General features: G+C 38.6%; 3 protein-coding genes across 7 annotated transcripts; 1 reads left to right on the plus strand and 2 right to left on the minus strand.

Moving 5' to 3' along the window:
- Positions 1-1,155: 1,155 nt before the first annotated feature.
- On the minus strand, positions 1,156-22,168 carry phgdh (phosphoglycerate dehydrogenase). 2 transcript variants are annotated; one of them, XM_034885057.1, is made up of 13 exons: positions 22,164-22,168; positions 8,286-8,492; positions 6,152-6,300; positions 5,999-6,064; positions 5,877-5,931; positions 5,612-5,710; positions 5,369-5,501; positions 5,133-5,281; positions 4,883-5,035; positions 3,699-3,840; positions 3,358-3,485; positions 3,049-3,271; positions 1,363-1,517 (listed from the first exon to the last, which is right to left on the minus strand). In XM_034885057.1, exons 2-13 carry the CDS (start codon positions 8,421-8,423, stop codon positions 1,363-1,365), a joined length of 1,590 nt encoding a protein of 529 aa, XP_034740948.1. In that variant the 5' UTR covers positions 8,424-8,492; positions 22,164-22,168. The 2 variants fall into 2 exon arrangements, with proteins under 2 accessions (XP_034740947.1, XP_034740948.1); XM_034885056.1 differs by lacking the exon at positions 22,164-22,168 and having other exon boundaries at positions 1,156-1,517; positions 8,286-8,423.
- ccdc173 (coiled-coil domain containing 173) lies at positions 7,953-15,595 on the plus strand. 4 transcript variants are annotated; one of them, XM_034885052.1, is made up of 9 exons: positions 7,953-8,044; positions 11,906-12,114; positions 12,203-12,376; positions 12,474-12,679; positions 13,078-13,234; positions 13,320-13,459; positions 13,575-13,767; positions 13,998-14,162; positions 14,258-15,595. In XM_034885052.1, exons 1-9 carry the CDS (start codon positions 7,954-7,956, stop codon positions 14,612-14,614), a joined length of 1,692 nt encoding a protein of 563 aa, XP_034740943.1. In that variant the 5' UTR covers position 7,953; the 3' UTR covers positions 14,615-15,595. The 4 variants fall into 4 exon arrangements, with proteins under 4 accessions (XP_034740943.1, XP_034740945.1, XP_034740944.1 ...); XM_034885054.1 differs by lacking the exon at positions 7,953-8,044 and adding an exon at positions 10,998-11,059; XM_034885053.1 differs by lacking the exon at positions 7,953-8,044 and adding an exon at positions 11,017-11,233 and having other exon boundaries at positions 14,258-14,614.
- Positions 15,569-21,383, minus strand: ppig (peptidylprolyl isomerase G (cyclophilin G)). Its single transcript, XM_034885035.1, has 13 exons — positions 21,242-21,383; positions 20,584-20,664; positions 20,119-20,193; positions 19,925-20,032; positions 19,622-19,666; positions 19,445-19,532; positions 19,293-19,322; positions 19,040-19,179; positions 18,757-18,931; positions 18,490-18,675; positions 18,309-18,399; positions 17,996-18,135; positions 15,569-17,533 (listed from the first exon to the last, which is right to left on the minus strand). The coding sequence occupies exons 2-13, from the start codon at positions 20,642-20,644 to the stop codon at positions 16,540-16,542; spliced, it is 2,133 nt and encodes a 710-aa protein (XP_034740926.1). The 5' UTR covers positions 20,645-20,664; positions 21,242-21,383; the 3' UTR covers positions 15,569-16,539.
- Positions 22,169-22,768: the final 600 nt, after the last annotated feature.

The following is a 22,768-nucleotide window of genomic DNA, read 5'->3' on the forward strand; positions in this document are numbered from 1 at the left end:
AGATCTGAGGCATATGACCACACCAGCGTGTTTGTACTCGTAGCCTACTCTAGTAAAAAAGTACATGGAATTCAAGCACGCAGGAGAGTAGCCTATTAACAGTCTTTAAATATACTAGGCCTACTTACTAAGATACATAAAACAATGGTGGACTAAAAACTAAAAAGATCATTCATTGAAGTCACAGTGAAAATTGTAATTTAATGGTGGGGCTCATTTTCATTTATATAGCCTATACCTGGTATCATGTAATTATCACCAAGGGATCAATAATAGTTATTTTAAAAATAGATCATGTATCTTTAACTTTAATTTTGTTTTACTTATCTATATCTGCAGACTAATGAGTATTAATCATTTAATTGTCTTCCCGTCAAACACGTAACGTTTTGTCAATTTCTTCCAGCAGTTTTTATGATGTTGTTGTAGATTTTTTTTAGCTACTTTTGTCGATTTACTTTTCACGTTTTTGAAGATTTTTTCCAACATTTGTCACTTTTTTAAAAGGTTCTTTTGTTTCTTTTTCTTCAAATACGATCAAATTAAATCAAAGTAATAAACTGGTTGGAACCATCTACGGTATTTTCTTTGACAATTTGTATAAAAAAAATCCGGAAATGGTCAAATTTGACCCAAGGACAACAGTAGGGTTAAATAAATGTAGTGAAGGGGAAAAGTACAATATTTCCAATAATTTAGTGGCAAATATCAGAACATTGAGATACTTAAGTGGATCCACCTCAAAAGTGGACTAAAGTGCCGTACTTGAGTAAATTTACTTGAGTTACTTACTTCCCACCACTGCTGTTTGTTAGTTTAATATACCCATATACGTATGTACCCATATACAATGTAATGGAATAACATTCTATTGACTACTGCCCTAAAATTGACCATGGAATTGAAATTAATTCCACACAAAAACTAAATTCTTTACAAAATAAGAGTTGTATTGTAGGGCTGTTGTGTTAGATTGCATTGAACTGTACATACATGCTTAATAGATGGGCAACTTGGTGTAGTACATCCCTTTAAAAAAAAAAAACACTGTTTACTGAATAAAAAACCCTCAATTGCTACTAAGTTAAAATTGTTCTTACAGTTACTTTATTTTAAATCTCTGCTTAAAAAGGTCAAAAAACAAACTGAACAGCATTTGACACTGAAAGAATTTAATTTATATTTTTACTTTAACAAAGTTCATGTAGTCTAAACACTGGAATGTTATCAAAATCAAAGTTTTAAACCGCAAATGTTCAACTTCTAAACAAAGCGGTTAGTTGTAAATGCTAAAACCAAGAGAGATCAATTCTACTCAGACACTCTCAGTAGAAGTCTTTCAGATAGCATTGCTGCGGTCATTTAAATAGTGAGCTGTGAAGCCTCCTGTACCAAAGGCTTCAAGGCACTGAGGTCTCGCAGGAGAGAGGACACCCCCACACAAAACCACATGTCCCTGGTGCGGCCTGCGGGAGCACTGTAGGACTCGATCTCCACTCCCTCTGTGGCCAACAGTCCTAAACAAAAAACAATGGAAAAGAGAAACCAGGTGCCAATTAAAGAAAGAAAATCACAGCTATTTAGTCCTAAGAAGTCATAACTCAATAACACCTTTCATCAAAAGCCTTAAGATCACAAACAATATTATAAAACATACAATATAATGTATACTGTGTCTTTTCCACTGAGGTTATATTCAATGTTTGTCGGGACTGATACGCTGTACATCTACAGGAATAATGTGTATTGTAATATTTACTCCATTAAAAGTTAAGTTTTAAGAAAATGTGTTTATTTTGTTAAAAGCAAAAATAAAAAAAGACAACATTTTAAACAAATGTATGGGTCTAAATTGCTAATATCTTACATCTAGAAGCCACTGAGGTTGGGAGAATCAGAATGATAAAGGAGGGAAACAGAGCTAGCTTAGCTGTGTGAGACCCACTTGTACTTTACACAATGCGATTACTAAAAAAGTATCAATTTATCATGAAATGGCACAACATTTTTTTGGGTCTATCGATGATCAGAAATAAGAATTGTTGAATCTTGATGTGTTTATATAACTTGCCTGGAAAAGAAGGTAAATTTGTCTTATCTATTTATTAAGTACTATATTTATTCTGATTTCTCCAGTCTTGTACACACCTTTTTAGTTAATTTAGTTATTTATTTTAGCCACTTGGGGGAGTATTGCACTGGGTGTGGGACGTCACTGGGAATTACGAATATATACACAGGTGTGGTGGTGAGGGAAAGGTGTGGATGGCAGGAAATAAAAAGGTTCTTACCGTGGCCATGAGCATGCCACAACTCTATTAAAAAGCACTGGGTAAAGTACTATTTTATGTGAAATACCCCTTTTTCAATTTTATAATAAAAATGGGAACACCACCCAAAGACAATCAATGCCTGGACTTAAGATCTTTTCGCTACGCGTTGAGAGCACCATGCCATCCATGCCGAGGCTTATAAGATAGCCTCCACAGTACACGTTGTGTCAGAGATGAATTTTGTGGTAGACATGGAGATCTGAAAGTCTTGTTGTTAAAACATCTTTTCCTTTCACTTTTTGTATTGTGTTAAAAAATGAATGTTTGTCATTCTGAAACTAGTTGTGCTTTTGCGATGTCCTGTGAGCTCAGTCTAGACCATCATGAAAACATTCACTCATGAAAGCTTGAATATGAGAACATTTATGAAGGTAAACCATTACACTAAATTACAATCTTAACAACTACTCAAAGGGCTTTTATATAGTACAGGAACCATTCACACAGTGTCAGAGAATGTGCCATAAAAGGTGCAATCTGTTCATCAGAAAAAAACTTGCACACATTTACACAGATGGCGCAGTATCTGGGGTAACTCTGGGTTCAGTGTCTTGCCTAAGGACACTTTGACATGGGCCTGCAGGGCCAGGGATCGAACCCACAACCTTCCGATTAACCGCTCTACCGCTGAGCCACAGCTGCCCCATCTTTATCTATCAGTTATGGCCTTATTGTAAACATACTGGTTAATTGTCTCATTTTAAAAGTTTCTTACCAGCCACTGAAGATAGGAGTTGAGGACTTGCAGAGGCCTTGAAAAACAGCAAGTTTCCAGTGAGAGAGACCGACTGTTTGAACACACTGTCGCTCAGCTCCAATAGGACTGGTACACCACCTTGAACTGAGCCACTGGCTTTGTAGCTGCTGCCGTTGGCCACAATCTCCACCTTACACACGCCACTGGCCGCCCCATCAGATTCACAGTGGTTCTGGGTCACCTGAAGAGTCCACATGTATGAAAATATTATTTTCTTAACACTCATTATTGTCATGTGGCATGTGCCAGAAGAAGTTTAAGTTGTACCGTGATTCCAGACTCTGTGGCTAGGCTGAGTACATTGATGAGGTTCGGGCAGCAGCCAGATTCATGGTTCAGCAGTCCAACCAGTACTGATGAAGCCATGTAACCAGTGGAGGTCTTCATACAATCCCCTGGTTTAAAGAAAAAATAGTGATAACTGCCACTACTATCAAGTGAAACATTCAAAGCAAAAATGCTGATTTAAAAATAACTAAAAAACTACATGGTCATTACTATAACAGCGCCTGTTTCACAATCATACCACCAGAGGGAGTATATTCCCCATCATTTCAATACTGCCCTCCCTTTCAGGATACACAAACTGGTTGGACCAGTAGTTTTACCTTGCGTAGTGATTTTGACATGTTTTAACGTCGTCTTAGAAGAAGTAGTGCATGATTGCAGAACAGCTCCAACAGCTTCTCCCAGTTTGATCAACTGGTGAGATTCCTGGGAGAACGTGCTGGCCAGAACCTGTGCATTTACCTACAAAAAAGGAGGAGAAGACATTGAATCAGACTGTTTTTGTGAACCCAATGTGATCACAAATTTAGAAAACAGATGCAATTGAGCATTATCAGACCCACATTACAGCCATGACGGGCGATATCTCACCTTCTTTAATGTCACTTTCATCAGTGGATATCAATTTTCATATGAAATGTGTTACTTTCTTACAATGCTACAAGTTGGTCATATAACCAGTTCTTGAGAATCTTTGTGGGTTCTTTTTAGATTAAAATTTCCTCAGGATGTATCACTCATCTTCCAAAATGCTAATAAGTCAGAAACTTACGTTAAAGATGTCAAACAATTTAAGTGTCTACGAACCCAAGCTGTATTTGTATTTGTGTAAAAATTTGTTTGGCACTAACTTCAGCTTAATCTCTCCTAACCGCTTATTCATAACAATGGTGCCTTATTGCTAGAGATATCATGGAAATGCTCACATCTGTTTGATTTTTTACTTCAAATTAAAAATCATTACAGAAAAAAAAAAGCTTTTCCAATATTGTACAATCATTTTTTTTTGTCAAAATGACTATGCATCACACTAAGTGCATTTATTGCTTGCTTGGCAAGTGTAGAATGGCAAGACCTCACAAATGCTTCCTGTATGATGTTGTCGGCACAGAGCTCCGAGCTCACCTTACATGCTGTACATAAATTAAAAATAAAAAACCATCTAATCTTGTCATATGGTCATTAAAGTAAAGTAAGGCAAAACTTTGTCTCCAAACAAGTGGAAACAGCTATGGTAATGTTTTTTGTAGCTTGTGCTTACAGACAACCACTTTTAGACAGAAAGCCTGCCTTACGAACAGGAGGGAAAAGTCTAACAAAAGATGTGATCCAATTACATTATTGCATTTTTTTTAGGAGCTTTGCCCATTTGGAGATTACAGTTCAGAATATCTTAAGCTCTGCAGCATTGATTCGGATCACTCTCTTTTTTTATATGTCTCTCACGAGTCCCCCCCAGACTTCATTTATTTGAACATGTATAAGAACGCTGAATAGAACTTACTGCTCCAACTAGCTTCTTGCCCTTCACCATGTCCACAATCTGCAGAGCGATGTCCTCCCCACAGCGAGCCTGAGCCTCCTTCGTACTGGCTCCCAGGTGAGGACAGCTGATGACATTAGGATGGTCGACCAATGAGCGGTTCTTAGGAGGCTCCTGTGGCCAAACAAACACAAAGTAAGATGTAGGCTGCTGCAGCACCTCATGTACTTATACCAATGAGTGATTAAAGTTATTGTCCAAATGATCTTGCCTCAACAAAGACATCAAGTCCTGCTCCTCCGCACTGTCCAGACTCCAAAGCTCTGACGAGAGCATCTTCATCGATGATGCCCCCCCGTGCACAGTTCACAACCTTTACTCCTTTCTTGCATTTAGCAAACGTTTCATCATTGAGCAGACCTTGTGGGAAAAAAATGTGTTTTAAATCCATAAATTAAGTAACATTTATGATGGCTATATAATCATGAGAGCTTCAGTAACACTCACCAACAGTAGAGGGCATTAGGGGAGTGTGGACAGTAATATAGTCACACTGGGGCCACAGCTGCTCCAGAGACATCTGCTCCACCCCCCAGCTGGCAGTCACCTCAGGAGGGGTGATTGGATCATAGCCAATTGTCTAAGAAGCACAAAAAACTAATCTTGCCATGTATGTTTAATCTAATTATCAATTGCAATTAACCACTAAGAAATGCAACCAATCCTAACATGTATAATCTTGTTACTTACCCTCATGCCAAATGATTGCATTCTTGAGGCGACTTCCTTTCCAATTCTTCCAAGACCAACTATTCCAAGGACCTTGCCATACAGCTCTGCACCCATGAACTGTAAAATTAAGAAACAAAACAATGACCCTATCCAAGTGTCACATCTGATTAGTGATGACTGGCTGAACAACGGATCCGACCATGCAACAGTAATAGCCTTGTGTGCCAACTGCAAACATGGTCCTTCAGACAGTACACGGGGGTAAACTACAATCTATGCATACCTTTTTGCGATCCCAGCTCCCTTGTTTCATCGACATTGCAGCTTGAGGCACATTTCTGCAAACAGAATGGCATAATTAATAGCACTAAAAAGACTGAGGATGTTGACCATTGCTCATCTCACCTTGAGAGGCTCATCAGCAGGGCACATGTCAGCTCGGCAGCACTGATCGTGTTCCCACTCGGTGTGCTGGAGAAAACGGTCTACAGTTAATGGACAGTACTTAACATTGAATCGGCACAGTAAATCAAATTTGACCGTAGCGCGGAGACTTACTTCATTACAATAATACCCTTTTTGGTGGCAGCATCAACATCCACATTGTCCACACCAGTTCCAGCTCTCCCGATGATTTTGAGATTTGCAGCATTGATGATATCAGCTGTTACCTTTGTTGCAGATCTAACCACAAGGCCGTCATAGTCCTAGAATGATTAGAAAAACCACACAGTTGGAGTTTTTTTTTTTGTGGTTAAAGCCAAAAAACCTTCAGGGCCACCTAAGACCACAGATTTACTGTGTCCATTACTTTGTGGTACATTAATCAATGCAAAATGTTTAATCATTTGCACCACTACAGAACAGTATAAACTGATATGATGAGGGCCTTAAAACACTGATTATTACCTCATCTTGTGGCCCTGTCTTGTAGAAGAGCATTTTGTAAAAAAAAGGTAGTTTTAAATACTACAAAACTTAAATACATGAGTCTACTCATATTATTATAAAGTAAAAATGCTTTTACACCTAACCTTATTTGCCCCATTAGTAAAGTTTGTTTAGGCTAATGTGAAAGCTGTCACATTAGCTAAGTCTGGTGCAGAATAAACAATGGGACTGAGACCGCTTCCTTTGTGGTGGGAAAGTAAACTGAACAACCCAAAGGCGTGCGTGATAACAGCATGTGTGTTTTTTTGCATAAATTTAATAGCTTAAAAACAGCGGATCATGTGTGGTCAAAAAAAGCTATCTCCGTAGATATAGTTGTCCTATATCTATCTCCCAGTCTGTGCAAGTGATGTGTGGCCTCTATTGATACAAGATCATTTTGTAACCATGGTAACATGTCAGCTGACGCGTGTGAAGATTTTCCTTAACACGTCTTAAAAGTGATAGATGAGAAGTTAACCCAGAGGTTCTTTTAACTTGTGTCTTACTTTAGCAGTTCCCTAATAATAAAGCAAGTAAAATATAGCGACAACACCGTAAATATGTCCAGGTATTATTATGGTACAAAATGCTTCTTTTGGCAATGTTTCTAGTCTTTAATTGCAATTTTTGACAACCTATATGGGTCCAGACTAATAATGTTCAGAATAAATTACTTTTTTGTGAGCTCTTTGTGAACACCAGAGAAGATAAACATACTCATAAAGCAGAAACCCAAAAACTGATCAGTACATAATCCACTGATCAGTAAATATGCCTTGATGTTTAGTCCTCTTGGTTCATTTGTAAAAAACCAGTGTAAAGATGAATTGGACCAGAACAAAGAAGGCTACATGTTTTGGGTTCAGATTCAAAAAACCTAGCAACAGGTGTGAAAGCACTGTAACTGACACCCAGCACACATGAGCGCAGGTAGGAACAGTTTCTGAGACTTACTGGGTTAAGGGTAACCTAACATCACATCAGTCAGTTCTAAAGGTCTTTATGCTGGCTTCCTATCTCTAGAACAATTGATTTCAAAACACTACTGTTGATTTATATAGCACTGAATGGTTTAGGGCCAAGATACATTTCTGATCTGCTGCTACATTATGAACCATCCAGACCTATCAGGTTGTCTGGGTCAACTAAAGATGGCTTGCCTAACATGAGAGGAGGTAGGGGAAAAAGGGAACCATAGCTTACTTTTACCAAAGGGCCTAACAGTGGGATAGCAGCCCTGGATCTGTTGTAAAACACTACAATGAAGTCAGGCTGAATGGCAACATTTCCACTGCAACCCATTACTTCTAATCTAACAAATCTAAATTGCATAGAGTTTTTATTACATGCTGAGCCTCCTGAGTCCTGATGAAGGATGCCATTCTGAAGCATGTGTCAAAGTGATGCGGGACCCGGTAAAGTCAGAGATGAGTTGCATCAGCTTCCCAAGGGGCGGTACAAAATGTACAATCAATTGTCACATCCAGCAAAATGCTCGTCCGAGTAAAAGAAAAGCGCGTGAGTACTTAAAAAAATGCACACATTTTACATTAAACTTGACATGAAAAAAAACCCGTAAGGCTTAATTTTTCCCTTTATTTTCAACAACAAAATTGCAGCGGAAACAATGACACGAGCTTTTAAAATGATGCTAGCTAAAGCTAAACTTGTTTTGAAAATGAATGGCAAAAGGTTGCACGCTACGTAGGAACAACACCCGGTGCATGTACGCAGTACCCTATTCAAGTGCCAACTTTACCTTAATCTCCGCCATCAATTCATCCTTTTTCATATTCTGTTTTTCCGTAACTCGGATGCCATTTTCCTCCAGAATAGTCTTGCAACGAGGGTCAACACTTTCACTGATTAAAACCGTCTTGATGAAAATAGGTGCCATTTTGGTGTTTTTCTCTTCGGGTAGTAGTTGGTGGTAACTGGTGTTGGGTGGCCAAAGTGATGGACACGGCTTTCCCTATGCCGGTTTTGAAAGGTTTTCTCTGATTTAAGACAGCCCCCTTTCACAATAAACCCGCCTCTGCTCTGACGTAACATGCCCTCCATACTGGAGAATAACTTGACCATAATTCATCTCTCTTAATACATCCTTTATGCTGAGACCAGTTTGATGCGAGTGTCAAACCATCAACAATGGTAGAATAAGTATTCCGATACTGCTTACTCACTGTTAGCATGCATTCAAAATGTTCATCACGCAAAGGTACAGAAGTAGCCTACTTTCAATTATAAACATAAAAGTTGGCAGGATAGTCAGGAAATAGTATATGCAGTGTTATTACTTTGGCTAAGTATAATATTTACTTGTAGACGAGATTTTAATCTCAATGTGAAATATTTTCCCTGGTAAAATAAAGGTAAAATAGAAATTAAAAAATAGTGGAATACTTGTGATGTGGCACGGGAAAGGGAAGTTTGAACAGTTTTGCATCTAGCATCTCACATTAGTAAGCTAGCAAGTACTGAGTACACAACAGAAAACGTCCGTGTAGGTTGCTTCAAAATAAAAGCACTTTCTGTGACGGTTTGCAGTAAAACTAATTTCCTGTTAAACCATAATGTTAATAGTGAGTTTTAATCACACTATAATTGACAATTTCCTTTAGACAACCTTAGTTTGAAACTAAACAACATGAATTTCTTTTTCAAGTGCTTTACAAACATTTTACAACAATGTGTGGGCTACTTCAATACAAGTTTAAGGTAGTTTTAATTGAGTATTTTTATAGCTTTACGTTGCATATTTATATACATTTTACTTTAATCTATGATGTATTAAAGTGGATAAAGAGGAGACTTTATTGATCCGGTAGTGAAATTTACACGCTCACTGCCAAGTCAAACCTCCTATGTTATTTTGGTGAAAGTAACTCAAAAGTAATGCAAAAGTAGTATAACGCATTACAATTTAGAGACAGTAATATTGTAATATAACTAATTACTTAAAAATGACAGTAAATAGTAAGCCACATTATATTACATTTTGGAAGTAACTTGCCCAACACTGAGCAAGAAGTATATCATGTAATTAATTTTAGTATAGGTATAAGGATACTAAACTTAGGTAAATGTTATGGTGATACCATAGAGGGGATGTAATCACCATGAATTCACACTCTGAAAGTTCATATGAAGCTAATGAAATGAAATGAAATGTGTTTTTGTTGAAATCACTTTAGTCCTCCAAAGAATATCAAACTTCCTACCTTTGTTATATCCTGTATTGTATAGCCTACTTTCATTCCTTCATTAAAGAGGTCCGACAAGTCCATTTTAATCATAAGTTAAGAAATGCTGTTCACCACATGACTAATAAGCTGCACATGACAGTCCCATTCATGCCATTATATCTGCTTTCAACACTAGATTTTAAAAACACAAGTTGTTTGTATGCAGAATCTGTATGAGTGTTATGTTGTTATTTTGCATTGTTAAGTGTCCCAGTATGAAGGTGTGACAGTGACCCTGCATTCAGATATCCATCAATTTGAAATTGAATCATTGATTTTATTGTGTGTTTTTCCTACTGTGACATTTCCAAATTTCTCCCTTGAAAAATAACATAGAGTGGACACAGAAACAGGTCTTTAGAAAGGGACGTGTAGATTTGGGATTGTCCATACTCTGATACCATCTTGTCTGACTTCCAGCGTGATAGACACACTGACACAAAACAGCAGAATATGGATCAGCTGTTCTCTATTTAAACTAGTTAAATTACAAATAAGTTTTACAATTGAATTACAATTGATAGGAATCACCTGCTTAAAATCCAATTATGTCTTACTAATTCCAATAATATTGTGACCTGCTCTGACTCCCGAATCCTTAGTATGATTTTTGTTTGACAAAAAATTAATTTTGTCTTGTTTTGTTCTGCAGTAAACCAAAGAAATACTTTGAGTACTTTTAAAGAAAAGTTGCATGATTTGAAAGAAGCGCAAAGGTGCAAACATTTTTGTCCAGATTTATGTAAACTAAGCTATGTGGTGTTACATTTAAACAGGACTAACTTCGGGGACACAGCGCAACCTGCACATTTGTTCAAACATCGTTTTGGGAAAAAAATATTTTACAATAAATCTTTTACTTTTACTTGCTGAATACCACAATCAAAAATACAATGGTTCCAAACCTTTCTTTCCCTTTTCCAAAAATTAAATGTATAAATATATAAAAATTCAAAGAACTCTAATGAGGACTATGCCATTATACACAACCTTTGGGACTTGGAAGCTCGATGAATGATGTGGTTTGTTTTACTTAGACTTTTGAATAAAAATAACTTATTCTCTTTGCCTGTATCCCTCGGCCTTGTAATGTCAATGTTGTAGTGTATTACTTTTTACGTCCTATATGTGTTGTATACAGAATATTGTCTTTAATAAAGTAAAAAATAAATAAATAAAACACAGCGCCACCTGTCGTCTATTAGCGAAAATGCTTCAGATTGGTTCAGCCGTTGCCTAGATACAATGCAACAAATGCGGACACTGAAAGCTGTAGCTATGTAACCGGGTAAGATTTAACGCTATCTAGCTAGCTAGCTACAGTAAAGGTTTTATTTATCAACTGTTTTATTTGGAGGTAGAAGCATAGACCTATTTAAAAAAATAATTGTATATACTATATATCTAATACAAATGGCATCGGTGGTTCAGTACGGCCGAAGAAGAGGCTCTAGTAAAAGAGGTGAGAGTTAACAAAAACAAACTTTAACCTACGCTAATTGCTAACGCGTCGCTAATAGACAGATAATAGAAATAGTTGTTGGTGGTAGCCACCTTTTAATACTGTAACGTTAAGGTTAAACTCAAGTCAGAAAGACATGGTTCCAAAAACACACGATTTAATAATTTGTGCACCTATCTCACAAAAAAAAAAACATGTAGACACTTTCAAAAGAAAACAACTTCCGGTGCAATGCTACAGCTATTTAATATTACTGCATAGTATTATTTTTGCGTATACTTATATTTGTCATATGCATGGTCAGAAACAGAACACTCCAGTGCAAACTCAGCCCGTGAAGGATCTTTTGACTAGCGTTAGCCACCAACAGACAAAACACAAATGTTTATAAATGTCAAAAGGCAATTCCTCACTTGATCTCAAATAGTTCAGAGTTATATATATTTTTCAATTCATGTGCAAATACCAAATGTAAACCTTCAACATAAAAAAACATTGTATAACATTCTAGATAAAAGCATTTACTGTAATATGTAGCTAACTATTTTAAATAATTCATCTGGACTTCAGCTACGTAAATGACACAAAGTGGTGGTGTATCTTTTTGTAGTCCCCTTAAATATACTGTGGTCTAGATGTAGTGTGTCTTCTTTCCTCCTTTCTTTTTAAAAGTGTCTTCAGGTGAGGAAGCCAGCAGGATGATCCAGCCACCAGACCTCCGGAAAGTCACAGTCTTAACCAAGGCCGAATGGCAAAGGATTCAAGATGAAATAAACCAGGTTAATAAAGACAAGGAGAGAATGAGAGAGGCAGCAAAACAGAGAGAGGCCCTTCACCTGCAATCAAAAGAAGTGGTGAAACTGTGGTCCAATACCATTGCTGTAAGTTGCCTGTACAGATTTGATGTGCTTGTGAGGTTGCACAATAGAAGCACAATATACTGCATTGATATGTTTACATCTATCAAAGGGTCAAAGGCAAAAAAAGCTAGAGGCAAAGAAGCTCCGTGAGGAGATTGAAGAGGAGAAAAAGAAATTGACTGATATGGAAGAGGCCAAATATCAGGAGCAACAGCGGAGAGAGGCCGTTGAAAAAGCCAAGACTCAGCTTTACTATCAAACCGACCGTGTTAAAGGATTACATGTAAGTATCTCTTGAGTAGTATCGTGTCACCTGTACATGTCTGGCTATATATCTTGATGTTTTTTGGGATAAGGAATGACTGCTGTGACTTCCACAGCGGGCACTCTTGCTGACAGAGGTGCTGAAGGAGAGGGAAGCTCAGATCGAACTGAGGAAAAGAATCAAGAGTGCCTCTAAAGATGTTGACAAAGAATTCCTGAATATGGTAGGGAGCAGAGAGGAAGAAGCCTTGAGAAAGGAGCAGGAGAAAGCACTGCAGAAAAAGCTTGAGAGACAGGCTGTGGCAGAGCAGCTAAAAGAACAGTAAGTCCCACATCGGACCCAACAAGCAGCTTTGAACACACTGCAGATGCACCGATTGTCGGGGTCTTCCGAGAATTTAAAAACTTCAAATATATACATTTCCGTTGTATTTTGTCTATCATATGGTAAAATTGCATGAGAACTAGCATTTAACGTCTTATTTTACAGCTGTGCCTGGTTGTGACTAATTTCACATAAGAATCTGAGAAGAAGGCTTGAGTAAAAAACCATTTAGCTGAAAATATGGTTCAAATGTTTTAACTCTTTAGATTTCTGTAAGTGGTTTTTATGTATGTGAGATATATGTTTGTTGTGTTATGGTTGTCTAAGCTACTGGAGGCCTACAACCTCCCTCAATTTTAATAAAGTATGTATCTATCTATCTGTCTTTTCTTTAGGGTCAAGGAAAATAAGTTACTGAGAGAGCGACAGAAGATAGAGAACAAAAAGGACGGAGAGGAAACCCAACGCCTTCAAGAGCTCTACCAATGGGAGCAGAGAATGGAGGAAGAAAGACAAGCAAAGCTGAAGAGAGACCTAATGCATGCTCACCTGGTAGGGCCTTAGCAGGGCAGGTTATCTAATAATTGTATCCTTATTTTATAAAACATGTTTCCTACTGTATCCTCTGTGTGTTCAGGAACATATCACCAATAGAGACCTCATAAAAGCAGCGGATACACAAAAAAAGGATGCCGAAGAGGAGCAAAGAAAACTTTTTCTCTCTGCAAAACAAAAAATGATGAAGTTACGGAAAGAGAAAGAAAAGGAATTGTTCAAGTAAGACTCGGCGAAACAACAAGTTTCAAGCTTGTCCTAGCTTTGTGTGCATCCAGTCATCTCAACGGATCCCTAGTGTATATTGATCATACTTGTGTGTTGTGTCATTCTTCAGAGAGGCCCAGATGCGCAGAGAGAGGATCATGGACAAGCTGACCATCGCACAGCAGGAGCACACTGACAGCGAGGAGCAGAGGACTGCGAAGGCCGTCGCTGAGCGGGATGCAAAACAGGCCCAGCAGCAGAGGAAGGAGGAGGAAAAGAAGGCTGCAATGTTGGAGTCGATCGCTGCACACAGAGAATACCTGGTAACACACGCTGAGATGCTGCACCTGCAAAACACAAAGTTACCGGAGCATAAAGCCTTTGTTAAACCCTTAATACTAAATGTCTACTTAGTCATTTATGTGGGCTTGTGACCTGTGGGTTAAAAAAAAAGATTGTTGTATGTTTTTGTGGTACAGCTACATTGACATCTGGTTCCACCTGAGATCACCTGAGAATGTTCTCACACCTGTAACACAAACTATTTCATCAGAGACAAGAAAAGGAGCAGAAGGACAAAACGGCCAAACAGAACACCCAAGACAGACTTGAGGCCAAGAAACAGGCTGACAGAATATTTTCTGAGAAACAACAATTGAAGGCTCAGAAGATCAAAGAAGATAGAAGAAAACTACAAGAATTCCATGCCTCACAAATGGTAATGTTAAAACTTGTCACGCATCGATGCAAAAATGAACATCTTTGGTTTGGTGGTAGTTTGACGTTTGTCTTTTATCCTTTCAAAATAAAAAGGCTCAAAAAAGTGCCTGGCATCAGCAGCTGAGAAGAGAGGAACACGAGTTTGAAGTGAAGACCGCAGAGCTCATTGCTGAAGAGGAAAAACTGTTTCAACAGTATTCACGGCACATCATCAGCGCAGCGGCGGAGTCTCAGCGAAATGTGGTTCCACTTTGCAAAGCCGCAGGGGAAGGGCTCGGAGGAGGGCTTGGTCCCATTTCTAATGGAGTCAAGCCTATCTACCTCGTTCAGGACTGTACTGGTGCTCAAATGCCCAAATATGTCTCTGGTGCCACCCAGAGCATTAAAAAGCTTAATGAGGCCGTAGATATTCAAGACACAAAGAGACGACTTGGGTTTACATGGTCGTAGGTCACTCCCAGCTGACGATTCTGGTTTCAAGAGTGTTCAACACACTTACCACTAAATCTTTTAATAACATCCTTGAGATGTTTTGACAGAGGCTGTCTGAAATAACTCCCTTGCGTACTCATTCATTATTCTGTTTATAATATACACTAAATAGTTTGCTGTGTAGTGAATAGTAAATTGGGACATGGGACACTTGTGAAGTCATTAGGTTGAGTCATTCCTTGTAGGGGTAGAGCTGCAGTTTTTAAATTTAAAGGCAACGAATATGAACCATAACTGGTTTGCGTTAACCCCGGGAGTATCCCGTTCCCATCTCTCCAATAAAGGCATGAAATTGCTCAAAATATTCTACTTACAAAAGGTGGCCTCCATGTCATGGGGACTACTTTCTTAGTCCAGTTGTTGAGATTTTGGAGAGCAAGATATAGTGCATACTTTTCACTTATAGTACACCGTTTGGTAAACAGGGGGTGATTTTAGAAAAAAATTAAAAACTTTTGCATGGATGTTCTACAAAGGGTTCTTCAGGGAAATGGAGAGTGATATGTGCTTTAGACAACGGTGTGAATGTTTTAGAATTCTCTAAAATTATTTTAGAATTAGAAATTCTCACAAATTTCTGTAATGTTCCATACATTCTTTCACGAAACATAAAAACTTGAAAGCTGCAGTGAGATTAATTCCAGACATATTTGTGGTTTGAAATAATTCAAATGTTCTGTTTATCTGTGCGTATCAACTTACCCAAGCAAAGAAGAAGACTCTAAAACCAGGGACTGAACCAAGCTTTTAATCAGCACTGCAGTTAATTGAACCTGACACTGGAGGACAAAATGTTGACAGTACAGTGTGAATTTCCTGAATACTGTTGATTATTGTAATTTTGGATGCTAATAATGTGTGGGCCTCCAATAAATTGCAGTTGTGACATTATTTACAGAATAAAACAATTGATTAAAATCAAAGTTGAGCCTTCAATTCATTCTATACGGCAATCGACTTCTTCTTAAAACCAACTTGCACAAGACACAATTTATACAAATTGATTTTATGTTGTACTTACAGCATGCCATTGAATTTTTTTCTTTCAAAAAACAAACCAGAGCTCTCACAAAATGGGTTAACAACTAGGATTACAGTACAAGGTCATGGATGTAAGAAGAAAAAAATAAAACTAAGAAAAGGTATGAATGTGCAGTTCCATCAAACACTGAGGGCTAAGCATGCACACAATGAAGAGTGTTTTCTTCCTTATTGATTGTTGTAGTAAAAATACATGACAAGTAAATATCAGACATTTGCTGAAGTAAGAGAGGTCTTTATCTCCAAAACCAACTGCGTTAAATAAAATTGAAATATATTTTAGGAGAAAATGTCCTCTGAGAGGAGGATTTTGGTTGCAGTAAAAATTGAAATGGCCACTATTGCAAAGTGAAAATATAATTTACTAAAGAATCCAAAATAATAATAAAAAAAACAGACCTCATCTGCTCACGTACAATTAAAAGACCTGGTACTTACTGCTAATGCACTACACAATGTTGACAGGTTTCGCTTTCATTCACATATCCTCTAAACCGGTGGTGCAGCTTCCGCTGCCCATCAACAGTGTGATCCATGTAATGGGGGACAAATCCACAACTTCCATTCAGCGGCACAGTGAAGTCCGTGGTTCAGCCAAAGCTTACACGGTGCTACGCTCTGCCAGTGAAGGTTTTGGTGGTATCACAGTTTAGCTTTGACGTACTTCTGTATAACCATGTTAGCTTTGGCTAAACTGTGGAATGGGTTTCTATTCACTGAATGCACATTTTGAATAAGTTCTAGATAGAAAGCTGATGCTGCATACTATATGTGTGGTGGGTAAAAAAATAGGGAAAGACTTCAAAACTCCCAATCTATTCCTGTAGGATATCGTCACAGGCTCAGTCGCTGTCAGAGCTTGAGCTGGATTGATTCCTCTTGCTGTCGTTTCGGTCTTTACCCTTTGTACTATCTGGTCTTGGTTTGGCCGGGCTCCTTCTGTCTTTGGATCTGGAGCTACTGCTTGCTTTTCTCCGTTTACTATCTGGGGTCTTCTGACTCCTCCTTTTCTCATCTCTATCGCTCTCAGAACTGCTGCTACGTCTTCTCCTTTGGTTGCCAGATTCGTGGTCTTTTTCCTTTCTATGAGAGGACCGGTCTTTGCTGCGGTCTCTCTTACTGCTCTTGCTTCTGGAGCGCCTGCTTCTGTTCGAGTCTCTCGGCTTATTTCTTTCTAGACTCCTTGTTCGCTGTTCTTTATCCCTAGATGTTCCTCGCTTCTTATTCTCCCTTTCGCTGTTGTGTCGTCTGTCCTGACTCGTTATACGTTCTCTGCCCCTCTCTCTGTCCTTCTCTCGTTTTTCTTCTTTGTCTTTTGACACTGCACGTCTGCTCTTATCCCTGTTCCTGCTGCTTGATCTGTGCCCATCTTTTGTTGTTGGCTTTTCCTTACTTTGTGACTTTGTTCTAGTTCTCTCACCATTTTTTCCTTTGGTATCCTCTTTATGCTTTGTATCCACCTCTTGACCCTTATTTTTATCTTTATTGTGATCAGACTCTGACTCTTTTTCCTTCTTATTCACATTTTGGTCTTTGCTCCTTGAGCGACCTCTTCTGTCATCACTTTTGTGCTTGTGACCCTTCTCTTTGCTTTTAGACCTCCTACTCTTTTCTCTGCTTTTACTGCGGCTTTTAGATTTATCCCGTTTCTTTGCCTTGTGTTTGCTATGATTCTCATTCTTCTCATCACTGTCCTCTTCTTTGCTTTTGGATCTATGGGACCGAGTTTTCTTGTCTTTTTTACCCTCAGCTGTGTTCTTGTGCTTTGATTCAGCGGGCCATCTCTCTCTTCTTGGGGCTTTAGCAGCCTCATCCTTTGCCTCGTTCATGTCACCTCTGTTAAAAAGAAGAGTAAATGTCACCTGCAGAACATGACAAGGAAATCAGGCACCCCTAGCGAGCGAGGTGTAAAGAACGTTCTGAGCCAATATATTTGTCCGGTGGAAACACTACTCAAAAGTTCAGAAAACATTTTCATTATTTGCTTACGTAATGAATGTCCTTGTTTAAATAGCTTTAAAATGTAGAAATAAAACAGTCTTTGCATTTCATTCACAACTAATATCTGGAAACGTTTCAGGTACCCACCCATGTAAGCTTTCTTGTTGTACGTCAAACATTTCATCACTGCTAGGCACACTACAGAGATGTCAATATGTGCAGGCTTATATTTAAAGAAAGCTAAGGTCCTTGACTGGCAAAATTCATTTTAAATGGGCAGCCTTTTTTCATTTTGTTTTATATTTGTGAATTGTACTTTTACTTCCTCCTTAGTAAGTCAAAGAGAGGTTATCATACCTGTCCCCCTTAATCCAGCGCTCTCCGGTGACTGCCCTCATCCTCTGACGTTGCATCTCCTGACGCCAGTGTGGAGGGGTTTCACTGCGCCAAAAACGATCTCTGGACCTGGAGCGGGAGCGGGACGGAGTCCGATAGCGCTGGATGGGAAAAATGACAAACCACTTATGAATGGTGAAATTCAATTTTCAATCAGTGTCACTGCCTTATACAAGTTTTTTTTGACAAATTCCAATCTCATTGACAAAATATGAAATGTGACAGAGTGGACAAAATGTTAACGGAGTTCTTGTCATTGGTGCAGTTCACCTACCCTTGGGCCCCTGCCTTTTATCTTCCTCCCGGATCGTGTCATCACCAGTCTTCTGTGATATGATGATTGAGAGTTATATGTTGTGCCAGCACTGAAGAGAAAAAACAAAACAAGGCATGAAATTGACCAGACAATGGCATTATTCATGATGTCATATCAGCTGTTTGTGAAGCAAACTAACCTCTCTCTTGGCCTTTCCTCCTTTTTATGCTGAACCTGTTCAGCCTCCTCTTTTGGCTTCTGGACCGTCTGGGGACTCCTCCTCAACAGAAACCTGTTCTCTGGGATCGGTGGAATTTCTTCAGGACGTACAGTAGATGTAACCACCTCTTCTTGTTCTTTCTCTTCAGCACTTTCAGCCTCTGACCTATGAAAGCACTGCAGCTCAGAATAAAGACACTAGATAATGTTTACACTGCAGACAGTGCAAATGTGACAAATGAGGTACCTTTTCTTTTCCTTCTTCTCTTTCTTTTTTAGCTTCTTCACCTTCTTTTTCTTCTTCTTAGATTCCTTCTCAGATTCTTCAGAATCAGAGGAGGACTGGGATGAGCTCTCGGAGTTGCTGGAGCTACTGCTGGAACTGGAAGAGGCTCGCGCTTTCTTTTTTTCATCTTTCTTTGCTGCAAACATTTAAGAGTTTTAGAAACAGTGCTTTAGAAATATCTACAGCAAACAAATCACAAAAAGACATTTGAAATTTATTTTGAAAATGCTTTACACAAACAAACCTTTAGATTTTGGGACAAGCTCTCCACAGTTCAAGACATTCACGTCAGCATACGGCCTGCTATTAGGATCCGTTTTCTGGTTCTCCATGGTTTGAACAACCTCTTGGCCAGAAATCACGTGACCGAAAACCACATGAACACTAAGAAAACACAGTGGGGTTGAGCTTTAGCTATGGTGATCTAAGTCAAACATCTTGTAAAACTTGTGCACAATGCAATCATTCTGTGTTAGATGCAATGAAGCAGCACTCACCCATCCAGATGTGGTGAGGGTTTTGTAGTTCTGAAGTGTTAAAGCAGGCCATTCAAGACAAAAAGGCATTTCATTATTTGTATGACTTAAGGATGACAGAATACACTAATAATAATGCATCAAATCTATAATATAAAAGAAGAGATGCTTACATAAAAAACTGTGATCCATTTGTATCCTTGCCCCTATTGGCCATAGACAACAGGTACCCCTTGTTGTGTTTAACAGCAAAGCTTTCATCTGGGGAAAAAGGATAAGATTGTACTGCCATCTTGAAGCCAACATCGGTTTGGATAACAACTGACAGCTCTGACATTGGATTCTTTTACCTTCAAAAAAGCCTCCATAGATGGATTCGCCTCCTCGTCCATTACCTACGATGTCAGAGGAGAAATAAAACATAAGAAAGGGGCTGCTACGTGAAAGAGATTTATGGGGTTTTAAAACATCTGCTAATTGCTGGTTATACAAATACATTTAGTTAGGTTGATGGTTGTAAGATGTGGACACCTGATGCCATACATGCATATGTAGCAGGTAAAAAACAACTGCTTTGTGACGCTTTTAACACACTAACTCTATGTTAACAAATTAAGTGCCCCATTCACATCTTCCCAACTTTCATAACTCACCTTCACTGAAGTCTCCTCCTTGAATCATGAAGTCTTTTACAACTCGATGGAACAGACATCCTTTGTAGTGCAGGGGTTTCATAGTGCCTTTACCAATGCCTTTTTCACCTGAATGAAACAAACTTGTCAGCTATCAATATTAAAACTGAAAAAACATTTTCTGGCATATTATTGTGTAGAAAACAATTATTCACCTGTGCAGAGGCACCTGAAATTTTCACATGTTTTGGGACAGATGTCTGAGAAGAGTTCAACCACAACTCTGCCGACTGCAAGGAAAGAGTATTGTTAGTGTTTATTATGATAAAATAATGACCTTCAGTGGTCAGTACATTAGTACTAATGCAATATAATACAACATCTATGCAATACATCCTACTGAAACCCAATGATTGTAAACTACATATTAAAAACATTGTTAATATACAACACAATTCAACACCAGCACACATGATTATCCTCCAAAATGACAACACAGTTTAATCAACACCTCTCCAAAACGGTTTCAACAAAAACTGGACCAAACCATTAACGGAGGTAACATTTATTACAGGGTTTTCATATTAGACTGAATTATCATTTAGCTGCAATTACCCAATAAACTAACAACTGAGTTAATGTATCAGTAAGTAGCCAGAAACTTGAGGTGTCCTTCTTACCGAGCACATTACTGATGCCAATGTCAAGGAAGCAGCGAGTGCGCTGAACCTTGATCCCCATGATCTCCTTTACTGGTCAAAACACCTGAAAGAGAGAAAGAACAAAAAGATAATTTAGCTCTACATGACTTAACTTGTCCTTAAAGGCTTTTGGTTAATCACTGTGTGAGAGTGTGTGTGTGTGTGTGTGTGTGTGTGTGTGTGTGTGTGTGTGTTTACAATTGCTTTTTTTGTACAGGGCTTGTTGTGTTGATGCTTATACTGTATTTTTTTGTTTATGCTTTGTTCTCGTGCTTACAGTTTTACATTTTGTCTTCCAATGTAAAGCACTTTGAGTTTACGTTTAATAAAAGGTGCTTTGTGAATAACTACCAATTGCTATATAATGGACAACATAAACGTTACTGACACGGGTAGCGTTAACGCTGCGACGACAGGGGGGGATTTTAAACAGTCGTTTGTTTTTTGAATCTATAAGTATGGTTTCACGTAGACACACCGTCACCCTAACGGTAGGCCTGGTGTTAGCATTAGCAAATTCACCTAGCATCAGTCAGATAACATGAACAGGGATTCTTCTACATGACGTAACGCATACAATTTCGACATCTTAACTACACAAATATATCGCCAAGATGTGGTTAATGCGAAATCACATCACCTGGAAAAACAAGGATATCACTCCATATAGCGAGCAGCTCCCAAAAACGACGAAAATCAAGTTTCATTCAGCGTTGGGCACTGTAGCTCACTGTTTTCTAAAGATGGCGCGGCGGGGACGTCAGTATTTCCTAGCGTGCGCCAGTCAACGCAGCCGGGCACGTAGCTGGGAAACACGGAAACAGTGCGACACTGTATGACCTGAAACTAACCTGTCAGGCACAGCTTTCTTGTGAAGAGGTTTCATTTAAAATCTTGCAAAAACATATCCAGCTAAACAGACATTAGGGAGATTTACATTTAGCATTTAATATTCTTGCACTTTATATGAACAGAAGAACAATTTGTCATTTATTTGTATCACTGTATAGCCTACCATAATGTGTTGGATTGATGTTTAACATGTTATGGGCCAACCAATCAATTTCAGGGTAAAGACATTTTAATATGTTTTGAAGGTATTGGGATTGAAAAATATGTTTTTGTGTGCATTACCATTCAACATTCCCAAGAAGAAATGAGCAGACTCCAACCAAAAAGATAAACAAATTTTGTGTTTGGTAATTTTGTCATGGGTAATTGATACAGTACATGGGCAGTTTTGTGTGTACAGATTTGATATATACATACATGTATACTTGTGTTTTTAAAAGATGTTAAAAAGGTACAGCTTTCTCAGAAACCATCCACATCACTTGTTCTCAAAGTAGGGTCCAAGGACCCCCAGTGGTCCTTGTGTGGGTTCCAAGAGGTCCCCAGAAAAAAGGGGACTCCTTATGTTTACTATAATTTCATCCGTAAGTAACACAATGACAGAATATATGACTATTAGGCCATTGGTTTCATACACTTTCTGTAACATAACATCTAAAAGCTAAATTCTATCGGATGGAGGACCCTGAGATGAAATCTTATCAAACGGAGTGGATGGGGGTGTCGTGGTCTAATTTGTGTCAGTTTAGGGGTTCTCACCTTAATGAACCCCTCTGGACAACGGGTTGCTTGCTTAAGGACTCTCGACCGCAACCATTAGCCTACCTCACCAGTATGCATGCTTCTAGAACTGTCTAATGGTATGCCTAGGCTCCTGCCTGAAAGACACTAACCAGGGTAAAAAACTCATGTTGAGTACGTCATTGGCTGCGGAAGTAAAACAGTATGGCACGCATGTTAGGTAATTTTGACTTTGAGTTGGGGATTTGTGTTTCATAATTTATGTTTGAATCTCTGTAATATGCCGAAACCAAGCTAGCGGGGGTAATCTGGATTTGTCAGTCATTTAAGGTATTTATTTTTCTATGCATGTGAATACCACTTCAGCAAATTGAACTTAGCTATTGGTGTAACTTTTAAGGAATGTAATATGAAATCTCTGAATGGGGATGTCTGCGAGATGAACCTGTCTGGACCTGAGGTCAGCATGGCACACTGAGGTAACCTTACTTTCATGCAAGCATAACATGTTACCTACAACCTTACATAATTGAACACATGGTGATGCACTTCAAATTAATGCGTTTCTTTT

This window comes from Etheostoma cragini, chromosome 11, assembly GCF_013103735.1.
Source record: "Etheostoma cragini isolate CJK2018 chromosome 11, CSU_Ecrag_1.0, whole genome shotgun sequence".
NCBI classification, from domain to species: Eukaryota; Metazoa; Chordata; class Actinopteri; order Perciformes; family Percidae; genus Etheostoma; species Etheostoma cragini.